A 14,796-nucleotide genomic window follows, 5' to 3' on the forward strand; every position below is an offset into this window, starting at 1 on the left:
AGTTGTACTGCTTGGAATTTTTCTTGTTTTTTCTTTTTTCCTTTTTTTTTTTTTTTTTTTTGGTGGGAAGAAGGCTAGAAAAAAAAAACAATGAAAAATCCCATGATAAATTAAAACCAAAAATAAATATTCTGCACGGAACAGAATTATTGTGCAAAGATGGCATCCTGCAGGAGAAGTACTTTCACTGTGTTTGTATTTCCATTTTGTTGAGGCACCGGCAAAGAATAAGATTTGTTCTAGTATTTTCTCGAGCTGTCCAAAGCTCCGGAGTCAGAGCTCTCCAGAATACAGAGGCTGCCCTGCGTACACGTGTCTGCGTACATGGCTGTCCCCTAGGTGTTCACCATATGTGGGATTCACAGTGCGTCATTTTAATGACTCCTACGCCACCCCCGAGCCGACGGTAATTCATCCCGCCATATAACCTGCAAACAGAAATGAAACCGTATTTTTAACTGGAAAAAGCACCATTTCTTCCATAACTAAGATGTTAATAAGACGTTTCTATGTTTTATATCACAACCAATATTTTTAGCTTTCATACATCTGGAATTGAGTGCTGGCAAGTAGCAGAATTATGTCAGACACTGACTGACATGCTATCACTTACAGGGGACTGTTTTATGAGTAAGAGTGTCCTATCTACTTTTTTGCATCATAACTGTACGACTTTACATCTAGACTGATTTCTGACAATTACACAGAATCATATATTCTACATTTTTGTAGCTAATCTTGACCCTGGCTATGTCATTTTCCCACCCACATTTTCGTTTTGCCTAAACTTCACTGATTATTTTTACCCTTTTATCTTGTATGTACTCTTATAAGCCTCTTCAAATGCTTTATGGAACAAAACTGGATATGAATAAATGAAGTCAGCGTCTAGTTTGACATGTGAACAAGATCATTTTCAAAATTAAGGATTTTCATGGAAAAGGATATTAGATCTTCCAGCTGTGAGGTAAATTTTTTGTAAGTTGAGGATATGTAACTATGAAAATTTAGATATCTCTCAACAGATGATCCTTAAGATTTTCATGAATATTACTTGGTCACATATTACTAATTCTATTGAGTGGTAGTTACTGAAAAACAAGTCCTTACGTAGGATCATAGTATTTAAGTGGCAGAAGTAAATTCGGCTGTCTTCTCAAATTATGCTTACTCGAATTCCCACTAAAAATAGAAAGCTATATATGGAAAAAAATAAGCTACAAAAGGCAAGCTCCTGTTCACGAAAATCTGTCACGATTCCCCCCTTACCTCTATTCAGTTTTGCTAAAATGCTACCTTTTCAGGGAGGCCTACTGGGCCGCCTTTTACAACGGACACTCGTCCCGGCCCCCCGCCCCCCGGGCATGGCATTGTCTCCCTCACTGTGATCCGACCGGACTTTTGTTCACACGGTGGATCTTCATGAACAAGGATGTGAAAATGCAGGAGCCAAAGGTGCTGCAATACCGTCAGCCCGACGTCAGCGTCGTGACCACTGAGCCACACGCCCATGCGAGAGATGCAGAACCCAAAGGAAGTCGCCTGACATCTGTAAAAGCTGTGCCTTTCCCAGAGAGGAAGACTATAAAAACTCAGTATGTTCATTAGTTGAATATTCTATACTGTTGAAAAATCTGGGTGGGTTGATACGGTCTCAGAATTAGAAAGCGTTCACTTAGGACACAGCGGGAGTGGACTTTGAGACCGCCCCTGTGGAACAGGGACTGTAAAATGACCTCAGCTTATCTTTCAAGGTCATGACAAAAGTCTTTCTGAACGTCTGGGACCTCAGATCTCATGTCCAGACTGATCCCTGTGGTTGGTATGCAGCCTCCACCACTGAGGGGGTTTGAGGGGGCTGCCCCAGACTTATTTAGGCAAATAAGCCCAATTTATTGAGAAAGAAACCTCAAATTGTGTAGCTGGTAAACAGTTTCCTTAGAAGGCTAGTATTTAGGATTAAGGATAGATATGAAGTACATCAAACTCACAGTATTGATATTTTGTATGAAGTTTGAGAATTAACTCTCTATATTTGATGTTTTAGGTTCTTATGTTAAGAGACTTTGGCAAGCATCAGATTAGTTTTGTGAATCAAGTATAAAATATATGACTGAGTATAGATTTAGAGCTATAATTTTAAGTGTAAAGCTTTAAGAGAATTTTGCTAAATTTATAAAAGTTTTTGAATACTTAAAATAAATGCAAGAGTCCCCTGATTTATGTGAATTTATAAGGACTATTTAAATACTTAGGGAGAATTGGTTAGACAATTAAGGATTTAAAAGCAAAGTGAAATTAAACCTAGTTAATAGGTTTAATTTACATAACTATAAGTTAAATTATAGTTAAACATAATTAAACTCTCTTAAATAATATGTAGCCTCCTCCCAAAAGTGACCGTTAAAAGTTACCAGACTTTGGATTCTAAGCAAACTCATCGAACAGAGAACATTTTGATGGTTGCCAGATGGGAGGGGGGTTGGGGGGCTGGTTGAAAAAGGGGAAGGGATTAAGAAGTACAAATTGGTAGTTACAAAATAGTCATGAGGTGTAAACTATAGCATAAGGAATATAGTCAATAATATCGTAATAACTATTCATGGTGTCACATGGGTACTGGATTTATCGGGGAGATCACTTCGTAAGTTATATAAAAGTCTAATCACTATGTTGGACACTTGAAACTAATATTGTTTGCTACCTATAATGAAAAATTTTAAAAAATTATTAAATTAGTGTTAAAAAGTTACTAGACTTTAAAATAGAATAATATATATAAGATTTTAAAAGCTCAAGGAAAAACATTGGTTTTAAAATGAAATATTATTTTTAAAAAGTCACTGCAATTTGTTTTTCTGGGCATAAAGCTGCTCACTAGAAGCAAAAAATCGCGCTGACAGCCTGAGAGCCGCAGACCTCGGTCCAGTTCCGCCTCTGCCACGAACGCGCTTAGGCGGCTCCTTTCATTCCTCGGAGCCTCGGCTTCCTCACTGACTGCGAGGAGTCTAGAGAGGGGATGCGCTGTTCTCGCCACCACTGATGATAAAACTGGACCATTCCCAGAGAGGAGCATGTTCTAAGCTGTCAGCCACTTTAGAGCAATTAAGTCAAATGAGCCATCAAATGTGTGTGACACCAGCGCTCTCCGAAGTACTGCGAGCGGTGACCCGGTGTGCTGCCCCCCGATCTGGACGGCCACGGGCCAGCTCAAGCCTAGAGTTCTCAAGTCAGCAACGAGGTGACTGCGGCGCGGCTGAACGGTTACCTCCAGGTGTTGGCATCGGGATCGAAAACTTCAATGGTCTTCAAGTACGTCGTGCCGTCAAAGCCTCCCACAGCCATGAGCTGCCCGTTCACCACCGCCAGGCCCACCTGCAGGAGCGGACACAGCGCCGTGAAGAAACTGCCCGTCGCCAGGGAGACCCACACTGGTTTCTGGGTAAATCTTTGTGGCCTTACGTTCTGGTCACTTGTTTGGTTTACTTGATTATTTAATAGACTTTTGTCTGTGTTACAGAGGAAAATGGTAATGACAAAAATCTATGCACTGCTAGTCCCAGAAAATACAGACGCTTTTCGCAGCTCCCTGCTTTTGCACATGTCGTTTCCTGGCTGTTCTCTCCCTCCTTCTAGAAAACCTCACTCGTCTCTCATGGTGGTGCTTACATGCGACTTGCTCTGGTCAGTGCCTGCTCTGCCCCCAGGGTGGTAAGCATATTCTCCCAGGTTCTCCTTTAATGCGCAGGCCACTTCTGTGGGATTTGCTTTCAATAAGTAGCTGTAAACATTTAACTTTCTCTCACTAAATTGGGAACTCCTTGAGAGGAGCCACGTCACATTCATTTTTGCTTTCCCAGTACACGGTGAGCACTTCGTATTTGCTAATGAGTGAAGAGAATTAACAGAACGTAGCAGCGAAAACAACAGGGATGTGCCTGCGCGGCCCCAGGAGGGAGAGCCGGGCCGGGCGTGGTGCTCCCTGATCTGCGCAGACCTGAGTCCATCCCCTTATCCTCAGATCGCGGAGTCTAAGCTCCTGCTGGGCTCCCCCGCCTGCAGTCCTCCACTGAGGGATTCCTGGTAGGATCGGCGGTTTAGGGGTTACATGTCATTCTGAGCCCAATGTCCTAGGACGGACTTTGGAAGTGTCTTGTAGTCACAGGTCATCCATGGTCTAGAGCGTGACACAGGTCAGCCTTATCTGCCTGCACTACACGCGGGATGGGCTCAGACCCGTCTGCAGAACGGGGCGGGGGCAGCCGCGTCTCTGCCTGCGCAAGAGCGAGGAGTACTTGGCTCTTACAGACGTGGACGCATATGGGTGAAGCTAGGCCGGGCAGCAGATGAGACAGGCTGATGCCTTTCAGTGAGGCAACTGCTACTCGAGAAATCATTAACAAATGATCCTCTAATTACAGAGACGATCGGCTACACTGACATGAGATAAAAGCGATTTTCCCCCAGTGCGCGAGTGGCAGGGGAGGTTTGGCCTGAACGGCGCCCGCCGCGCCCAGGGTGCTTCGTCCCCTCCCCCGTCCCCGTAGCGGGCACTCACTCCGCTGCGCCGGGACGTCATGGCCACCACCGGCGACCACTGGTTGGCTCTGGGGTTGAACCGCTCGGCGCTGCTGAGCTCCGTGGTGTCGTCTCTGCCCCCCACGGCGTAGATCATGTCCTGGTACACGGCGCAGCCCAGGTGCTTCCTGCGCGTGCCCATGGGCGCCGTGGTGTGCCACCTGTTCTCCTGAGGGCTGTAGCGCTCCACTGCGGGAGGAGGGAAGCCCGGAGTGACCACTCGGCCTCGTCCCCGCAGCGCCTCTTCGCGGCCGCTATGACTGGGGTAACGCATCTGTAATACGTAATCTGACTTTTGCCCCCGGGGAGGATTCGGACGCCCGCAGACGACAGCGCCATGCTGTCGTCAGGGGCTGTTTGTTTATTGGTCTGGCATGGTGGGTGGGAAGGGGATGGACTGAAGTCTGGGTACTTCTAGTTCTGACCGTACGACCCACTACCAGGTGACTCGTGGCCTCACTCTCCTCATCTAAATGAGGGGATCTGGCTTCACGGTCCGTAAGCACGGCTTCGTCCCTCCGTACTGCGGAGTCAGACAACCCCTGCACTCCGTCTCCCCCTGCTCACATCCCTACTGCAGGTCCGAGCCACCGAAGGGGTGTCTGACAACCAATCTGGCGTGTGAGTACCACTCTGACAAATTCCTTAGGCAGAAATGGCCATTATCTTTAAGTAGAAAGAACTAACATGTAATCCAGTTTATAGCTATACATTTTTGTTTATTCCTGGATTATAATATAGAGGGTTTTTTTGGTTGTTGTTTTTGTTTTTTTCTAAGAAGAGATGAGGGGAATAACCATATTAAGAAATTAATTTGTTTATTCATTACAGATTCCCAGCAGCCTGTAAAGCAGAGGGAGAAAGAATTATTTGGGGACTGCTGTCTCCTAGAAGGAAAATAATTTTACTAATAAATCGCAGGATAACCCGCCGCCCTGGGGGACGCGCACCGCCTTGGGAATGGCCCACCTGTGTTGAGTGGCGATGTGCCATCGGATCCGCCCACGGCGTATAAGAAGCCTCCTAACACAGCCACGGCCACGCCGAGCCTTCGGGTGCTCATGGATGCCACGCGGGTCCACTTGTTCTCCTTTGGGTCATACCTGCAGGGAGAGAAACCAGAGATTGCACGCGTTTTTAGTAAGTGAAGCCTTTTCCATGACGCGTGAGGTCATGCTGGTGTGTTGGTGACCCTGGCTTGCTGTGGTCAGATGCACAGTCAGGATCTGACATGATTCACTTAGTTACAGGGAACAGCCCTCCGCCTGTGTCAGTCATAAGCCGTTTTGCACACTGGCTTCTGCTGCTGGGCCAGGGCGCTGAGAACTGCACTCGGCCTTTGCCGGGAAGGGCTGCACGCCGGCCGAGCAGGGGAGGGGAGGGGGCCCTCCTTTCTGCTCACTCGCCGACCCCGTCAGCGTGGTCTTGGCAATGGGCCTCCACTCTGTGCTGTCCTGTTTTTAGCCTTTTTCTACTGCTGTGACTTAAAACGACAATCGTCATATTAAGGCTGGTGTCCCCAAGGTCAGGAATCTGGGAAATGCTCTGCACAGGGTGCAGGTGGGGGTGGCTCTGGCCGGCATCGGACTGAGGCCAGGGCGGCAACGGCCGAGCTGGAGCAGCTGGGGCTGGCCCGGCCCCTCTCCAGCTGGTCTCCCCACGTGGGCGCGTCTGCGTTTCCTGTCAGCCTGGTGACCTCAGATGGCTTAGGGCGTCGAAGGTGACTGCCCCAAGAGAGCCAGGGGAAAGCTGTGCTGCCCTTCATGACCCAGCCTCAGAAGCCACATACTGCTGCTCTTGCCACTCGTGAGCCAGCCCAGTCCGAGGGGAGAAAACGCAGACCCGCCTCTCCTTAAGGACAGTGTCAAGCTGTGTGGAGGGCAGGCGAGGCGGCAGAGGTCTCGGCTGTCCGGGGCGCCGCCTCCTCCAGTGCTGCCGGTCCTGGCGACCTGGGGGTCTCGCCTCCGGGCTTCTGGGCCCTCATGACTCCCACCTCCTTCCTGTTCTCCCAGCCCTAACGTTCCTACTGCTACTTCACTGTCCTCTTTGGTTTTTTTAGCCCTTCGATATCTAGCCAATTTCTTTTTTCTTTAGGTGAGGCAACCTTGATTGACCTCACAGATTGCAAAGACCTTGTCAGCTTACCACCTCTTATTTTTTAATTTTTATGCCACTAGCACCTGGGCTTCCTAGGTGGTCTCCCATCCAAGCACTAACCAGGCCCGACCCTGCTCAGCTTCCAAGATCAGACGGGATCGGGCTTGTTCAGGGTGGCATGGATGTAGACTCTAGCCAATTTTTAAATAGTAAATTCTCTCTACTAAAATAACTGATATGGTTTCTGTTTTATTTATTGGGGCCTGATGGATAAATTACTACCACTAAGAAAGAAATATGACAAATCATTTGGAATATGTGCTAGGCATTTTACTTTATTACATAGGTGGAAAATTCTGTTAGTGTATTAAGTATGTCAAGCAAACTATATCAGTAGTATTACAGGAAATATAAATGCTAAAAATAGCCCTGATTCTTAATAAATGGGGAAGACAGAGCACATTCTTTTTAAATCGTTATCTTTTTTAAAAATTTAGGTAAAACTGGTATGTAAAATTTTGCTTCAAGTGTACAGCATCACAGTTCAACATCTGTACACATCACAAAGTAATCGCCACCAGCAGGCTAGTTACCAGCCACCATTACGCAGTTGACCCTTCACCCATTTTGCCCACCCCCTATGCCCTTTCCCTCTGGTGACCACAGATCTGTTCTCTATCTATGAGTTTTGTCTTCTTTTTTAGATTCCACATAATCAGTGACATTATACGGTATTTGTCTTTCTCTGTCTGACTTATTTCGATTAGCATAATACCCTCAAGGTCCGGCCGTGTTGTTGCAAATGGCAAGATTTCCTTTTTTATGGCTCAGTAGTATTCCAGTGTGTGTGTGTGTGTGTGTGCACGCGCGCGCGTGCACGTGTGCCACATCGTCTTTATCCACTCATCCACTGAGGGACACAGGCTGTTTCCATGTCTTGGCTATTGCAAATAATGCTGCGAGGAACAGGGATGCATCTATCTTTTCAAATTAGTGTTTTTGTTTTCTTTGGATAAATACGCAGAAGAGGAATTGCTGGATGATATGGTAATTCTATTCTTAATTTTTTGAGGAACCTCCATCTTGTTTTCCATAGTGGCTGTGCCAATTTACATTCTCATCAACAGTGCACGAGGGTTCCCTCTCCTCCACATCCACGCCCACTCTCATTTGTTGATGCATTGACGCCATTCTGACAGGTGTGAGGTGGTATCTCACTGTGGTTTTGATTTGCATTTCCGTAGTAATCAGTGATGTCGAACATCTTTCCTCTCGGTATGTCTTTGAAAAGATGTCTATTCGGATCCTCTGCCCATTTTTCGATCCGGTTATTTTCTTGTTGTTGAGTTCTCAGTATATTCTGGATATTAATCCCGTGTCGAATATATGATTTGCAAATATCTCTCCCAATCAGTAAGCTGCCTTTTCATTCTGATGATGGTTTCTTTTGCTGTGCAAAAGCTTTTTAGTTTGATGTAGTCCCACTTGTTTATTTTTGCTTTTGTTTCCCCGGCATTTGGAGTCGGATCCACAAGAACATATTTCTAATTCTCACTTGTGTAGCGTTTTCACATCTTGCATCATTTCCCTGATATCCTTTTAGCACATGTTAAAAGTTTACGGTTTCGATCTGCTATGTAGGTGCGTCTTTCCGATGTGCTTTCACTGCCCATAGAGATGTCGTTATTCTGCCGCTTATCTCCTGACATTAGCTTTGTATGAGATCCAACCTCAGTATTTTGCTGTTGCTGATTTTTAGATGAAATAAGTTTTCCTTAACTTATAGGCGTGGTTCGTAATAATTTTTTAACTTCATGAAGCACCCTCTTGTTTTTTTCATGTAATATTTAGAAAATCTAGTGGTTGCCTCCTGAGATAGACTGGCTTTGTTCACTGCTCCTACTTTTCTCTTGGCTTCTCTGCCCATTCTACCTGCTGCCCTTATCCTGCTCAATTTTGAGTCTGCACCCAGAAACGCAGGCTCTGTCCGGGAAGGTCATTCTGCCCCCACCCCCAGACATCTGCCGACGTCTGGAGGTGCTTCCGTTGTCACAAGCAGGCGTGTGCTACGGGCACTCGTGGTGGGGGCCACGGCACGGTTCGCAGTGCGGGGCAGCGCCCCCACAACAGTCGTCCGGCCAGAAACGCCAGAGTGCTGGGGCTGAGAAGCCCTGTGAGGCCCTGGGCGCTCGCCGCAGGTCCCTGCTGCACCTGCTCCAGGTGGGGAATGAGCAGGACCCTTCGTAGTGTCAGCTGTTCACACATTCCGCCCCCTACCCTGTGCCTCCTAGTGATTGGCTGTCGGGGGGTCGCTCTGTTCCTGGACCTGTCGGACTTGCGGTCGCTTCTCCCCGTTTTCTCCTCCACAGTGATATCGTGTAGGTCTCGTGGCCACTGGTGGTTTGTCTTTGCCTGTTTGTGTTTGGGGGTTCATGGGGATACCCTTTCTCCTAGTTCATTTTAAATATTGTCCAGAAGATTTTATAAAAGTTGTGGTAAAGCGTGCATTAAACCCACCCTTGTCAAGTGAGCAACCGGTCGCGCCGGGAACTCTCCCGCTCGCAGGCTTCGGCTCTGGCCTCTGCTGGCGTCTGTGCGTGGAGGGACTTTGGAGGGATCAAAATTATGCTGTCACTACGATTATCTTCCCAGAATCCTCCTGCATAGAGCTTTGAAACTGGAGAAATAAGTTCCTTACCGGAGAGATGGAAGGGGACGGTCGTACTTTTCAAGGGTTCCCTGCGGCTTCATCTCTAAGACAGAGTTAAACTCTTCAGCTTAAACATGGTAACCCAACTAGCTAATGCTGCTGCAAAAATTCTGATGAGTCACAAGCATTTCATTTTAAGTGAGGATGAAATACAGTATGTCCTTGCCAGCAATCACAGTATGTGAGACTCCAAAATCTAATCTAGTATAGAATGACAAAAAACTGATGTGGCAAGAAATTAAGAACAGAGTCTGTTTCACCAAAATGAACTGACCTGTAAAAGTATAACATAAACCTTAGCAGGAATGAATGAGAATCCACATACGAAATACCCGGAGTCTTTATAAGATGTGCTAGAAAAAGAACTAGTACTGTAGCCATTTTTCTGGAAGTCTGGGCAAAGGCATGCATTACGTGTTCTCCCAGTATGGGGAAAAACTCAGATTTCAGAAGTGGCAGTCTTGATATCATATACAGAACGTAACTCACAATACGATTCCAGCACTCCAGCGTTAGGCTGGATCGCTGTTAACGCACAGTTTAAACCATCGCGTTACATCTTTCAGCTTCTCAGGCTTTAAGATCAACTGAGAACGTTTTCCTTAAAGCCCATGGGAAATCCACTACATTGTGGGTACCCTGGTGTCCTAAATTGTTTCTTTTAAAGAGCCCTCTAGATTTTTTAAAAAATTGAAAATGACTTGAAAAAAAATCACCTCTCAACAATGTTGAGGCAGGACACGCCGTCCTGGCCCCCCACGGCGTAGAGAAAGCCCCCGAGCACCGCAACACCCACGCTCGTCCTGCAGGTGCTTGTGGGGGCCACGTCGCCGCTCCACTGGTTCGTCTTGGGGTCATACCTGCGGAGGACAGCAAGAGCAAAGCAGTAAAGTCGGGCTATGTCTATATATTCTCTGACATATACACATACTCTCCCCTAAACATGATAAGCAATTAAAGCATATGAAAATCTGATTTATTTTTAAAATTCGTTTTTACTTAAACAAGTGATATATATTTTCTTTTGAAAAACTTTCCAGAATGTTACAGATAAAGCTAAAGCTCCATGTGAGTTCCACCTGATTCCTGGTCTCTTCCCATTTGATGTGTTGTACCCTTCATGGCTTGTCAGTAAAATACTTTTAGATAGGTGTATACCTATTCACAGAGATACTCTTTATGCACAGCATGTGTTCTTTACATAAAGAATGGCACACGGTAGGCATCGTTGTCCAGGCAAGAAAGAACAGCACGCACACCTGCCGTGACGGGGGCAGGAGAGGGGAGCGTGTCTAAGAACTGTGAGCTACTTGGTGGGTCTGTGGTAGCATGGCTGGGGAACGGTGGTGTGCCAGGGGAGACAGACGGGGTAAACAGGTGGCGGTCAGATCATAAAGGACTTGCACGTCACGCGAAGTGTCTAGGCTGCCACAGTCGCATCTGTTTCCTAATTAACCTCCCGAATGAAACTATCTGAATAGTAGGAAAAAAAATTTCCAGTCTCCAATCGCCCTTACTTACCTTTCGACGCTGTTGAGATAAGAGGATCCATCATGGCCTCCTACTGCGTAGAGCAGGTCGTCGAGAACACTGACCCCAACTCCACATCGCCTTTTGCTCATTGACGCTACCATTCGCCATTCATTGGTCTGGGGGTCATATCGTTCAACGCTGGAAATGGCATCTCCACTGCACCAGCCACCGACTGCGGAAGTCACGGGAAAGGTGAGGACAGTACTTGTCCGAAAGCGGACTCTCTCACTGTGACCTGGACTTACAAAACATGTTGACTTTTGCTTATTTCACTGGGACTGCTATAGTAGTTAACTTTCTACGTAAGTTGGTATTAGGTCCATTTTACGGAGGAAGGCAAGGGTACCAACTGAAATCAGACTGGGAGGTAGTGTGACACTTAATGGACAGACGCTGAATTTAGTTAGAAAACTAGGCTTGACTGTTGTCTCTGCTAAGCTATGTGATCCTGGCGAAATCCTGTGAACTACCTCATTTGTAAAATTAGGAGTAAAAATTTTCAAGTGCGGTAGATATATGAAACTGCTTTCTAAAGCATAAAATGCTCTGTAAATATAATGTATAAGTACAAGCCAAAAAAACCCAAAGGGCCATAACTCAAAAGCCTATTGTTTTTGTTTGTTTGTTTTTACTCTATAAGGGGAGAGGCAAGATTTTGGCTCTACTCATGACCTCATAATAGGTCCTCATGTGACTAAAAAAATAATACAAAAAGTCTTATGATTTATATTACAAAATATTTTGCTTTCTGTTTAATCTGTAGTATGTACTGAATTCTAATTTATCCAACATGACAACAAGATCAGAAGATATTTGTAAGAAATTACATTTTTCATAAGTAATACACAGAGTAACAGGTTCAAGCTGAGATCCACAGAGCCTCTCCAGGTGCTCCCAGGAGAGAAATGTGGCTGCAGCAGACACATTTGATTTGTCATTCTTTCAGACTATCTCTATTTAACCCAAAATAAGAGCTAGATTCTAGAGCTTAAAACGTGAAGTCTTAACTTCAAAATATTTGAAAACAAATGGTGTCCAGGGTGTCTCAATAACTCCATGAGCCAGGCTAAAATAGGAATAGTGTCTGTAACCTTCTTCTAGATGGACTTGGAAATTCATTTCTTTATTTCAAATCTTAATGTGCTGAACACATTTTGTTTTATTATAATTTCATTTAAATCAGGGTATTCAACTAATACTAAATCACAGTAAGTTTTGTGTATATTCATTTGCTTAAATTCTGTTCTAGAATATAAGTCAGGAGTTTCAACAGCAAAGAAAATATCTTAAATTTTAAAGTAAACTTTGGCTGCAAATGTGAGGGTGATGAGCACTGAAGACAAATCGAATAGCCTAAACCCTCAGGTACAGTTTTAGATGGAAGCCATTAAAATGAGCTTTTCATTGGATCACATGGGTACAAATCAAATTAATAGCACTTTATAAACTGTGTCCTTTGGTACTAAAGACCAACCAATGTACCCAAGGAAAAATATTGCTGCAAAGAGACATACAGTTTTATATGTGTGAGATGTAGACTCTAAAAAGAATTACTTCGAAGACAGATTTGGTCAAAAAAATGTTACTTCAAAGAAGGCCACTTTCACATAATCTCTAGAAGAAGGATTACTGAACTGCGAACACTAAAACAACCCCCCCCCCCCGAAGCAGCAGCACAAAATCGACAAGCACCGAGAAGCCCAGGGATCAAGAGGCCGAGCCCGAGGACATTGGTACGAGTGAAGCTTCTCAGTGCAAACCGCCGAGACCACAGATTTGATCCCAGGCGTCCGCGGGGTGATGAAGGAAGGAAGACTCGATTTTCCAAGTTAAGTGAGAACTTGTACTTTGGCATGCCAAAGATAAGGAATACAAAATTGCCATAAAAACCAAGGCAAACTGAGGATTTGGTTGAAGCAGGGGCAGACGGGCCGAGCTCTAGAACACCGTCAGTGAGCTGTATCGCTCCAGAACGGAGCGCAGCTCCGGACACCATGGAAGACCGAGACCCTGAGAGGGCAGGGACGCGCCACCAGCCGGCACGGAGAAGCCCCCGTGTCCGCTCTCTGCCAGTGGAGGTGACGACCTTAACAGTGCAGAGAAGGTGGCAGGTGACTGAACCTTTGTTCTTTATATTTTTCTATGAGCCAAAATTTCTATGGCGGATGTGTATGCGATTCTATGAGAATGAAAGCGTTACTCAAGGACAGGTCATCTTCCACGTACGAAGTGACGGGGAGGTGCATCACTGCTACCGGCATGTGCTCCCTGGTCTTTCTGTAATCATGATGGGCGGACGGCAGTTTCTCCCTAGCTGTCCTCAGGATCAGACAAGAGGAGCAAAAGGCACGCGGGGCGGCTCGGGCTCAGTCTAACTCAGCAGAGCTAGAGAAGAGTGTAGTGCTTTAACTTAAGATACTGCTTTCTGACAGTGCCATGTCAGGATGAGGCAACTTGCACAGGGGAACGTAAGTTAGTGCATATGACTCATTTGAACAAAGCATCCACTGCCTAACGGTTTGCGATGTCGATAAAAATAGAGCACTCTTTTGGAGAATACCAGTGCTGGATCATGACTTAAGAGTCATGCTATGTTATGTGATAACTCGTTATGTAGCTCTTGTGGCAGTGGGTGTCACAACGGTCCAAAGAACCACTCAAATGGCGGTTCGTTACTTGCGAAAGTATTCAGCTCGGTCCCAGCGTGTTAAGATCCAAACCTGCAAAGAGAACTTCTCCACACCGGATAGGCTTCCGCGGTCTCGTCCTTGGCCCCTGCATCAGAGGTCGCTCTTGAGGCAACAGGAGATAGTTTTTAGCCTCATCTACCAGGTCTCTGTGGAGAGAATTCTGCCTTTATTCTAAATGTTTGAGTAACATTGTTAGTCAAATCCCAATGTGGTTTAGGAATACGTAAGTTGGCAAAGGGGAACAAGCTCAAATCAAACCGAATCACGGATGCTAAACAAGCAACATTAAACGGGTCACAACACGAGAGCGATGATGCCAGTCACACTGGGAGTCGTGAGCTGATCGCTATTTCCATTATGACTTCCTATCTCTGTGCAAATTTAGCCTAAAACTCAACATGCTTGGGGCCAACCATAACTTATGGGAAACTAAAAATTACAATTCAATTACCAGCCTACAAGAGTACTGCTTTTTAATTAATTTTATTAGATTCTGCAGGATACTGGCAAAGTAGCATAGCAGCCATGGTACTAGATTATTTGCTAGATTAATTAATCACACTAGGTCAAAAATTGGATAGTCAAAAAGAAACACTGTACCATCGTTTAATATTGATTTGCTATCTGGTACTGCCTGAATTGTTTACTCTCAACAACTCTCCTGAGAATGAACAGAAAGTTTTTCTGTCTATTAAGGAACTTTATGAGAAGAACCTAATAATTATACTTGTTAAATGTAATACCCTGATGCAAACTACTTAGGTTTATACTTATTTCACTTGAGTCCGTTGTGTTGGGCTGTGCCGGATTAGATCAATGTTGCTCTCGTTCTCTCTCAATTCTAAAGGTATTTCTGAAATACACTGTATTTTCACTTTTCTAGTTACTTTATGTTACAAAGAGTAATTGATTTCTGCTGGACCAGTCCCCAGGCACGACCCAATAATGTACTTCCACTATATGGCTTTGTTAAGGCCCCTTCTGAATTTATCTTAAAACAAAACAAAACAAAACCCCAAAATAAAACCCCAAACTGATGACCAAGAGCTTTTTCTGGCTGTCCCAACTTAAAAATAAAGACAGCGATCTCTTAATAGTTGGTTTTTAACTAAGCTGTTCAGGGGTTCCTAGAAAGAGAACTAAAGAGCCAATATTTAGCAAAGCACTACAGAATTAGTAGAAATGACA

General features: G+C 45.2%; 1 protein-coding gene and 1 pseudogene across 4 annotated transcripts in view; both read right to left on the reverse strand.

Moving 5' to 3' along the window:
• Nucleotides 1-62: 62 nt before the first annotated feature.
• The window catches only part of KLHL20 (kelch like family member 20), a 27,991-nt gene continuing 13,257 nt past the window's right edge, over nt 63-14,796 (reverse strand). For 2 of the 4 annotated variants that reach the window (XM_036234617.1, XM_036234616.1), the window contains 7 exons: nt 13,639-13,754; nt 10,907-11,090; nt 10,102-10,245; nt 5,548-5,681; nt 4,559-4,767; nt 3,269-3,375; nt 344-428 (listed from right to left, as the gene is read on the reverse strand). In XM_036234617.1, coding sequence (XP_036090510.1) covers nt 344-428; nt 3,269-3,375; nt 4,559-4,767; nt 5,548-5,681; nt 10,102-10,245; nt 10,907-11,090; nt 13,639-13,754 — 979 coding nt within the window. Of the gene's footprint in view, nt 429-3,268; nt 3,376-4,558; nt 4,768-4,796; nt 5,422-5,547; nt 5,682-10,101; nt 10,246-10,906; nt 11,091-13,638; nt 13,755-14,796 lie in introns of those variants that run through there. The other 2 variants (XM_016147187.2, XM_036234618.1) reach the window with 2 other exon arrangements.
• On the reverse strand, nt 6,747-6,865 carry LOC118613128 (annotated as a pseudogene).

The sequence above is a fragment of the Rousettus aegyptiacus genome, unplaced genomic scaffold (assembly GCF_014176215.1).
Source record: "Rousettus aegyptiacus isolate mRouAeg1 unplaced genomic scaffold, mRouAeg1.p scaffold_m13_p_17, whole genome shotgun sequence".
Lineage (NCBI taxonomy): Eukaryota > Metazoa > Chordata > Mammalia > Chiroptera > Pteropodidae > Rousettus > Rousettus aegyptiacus.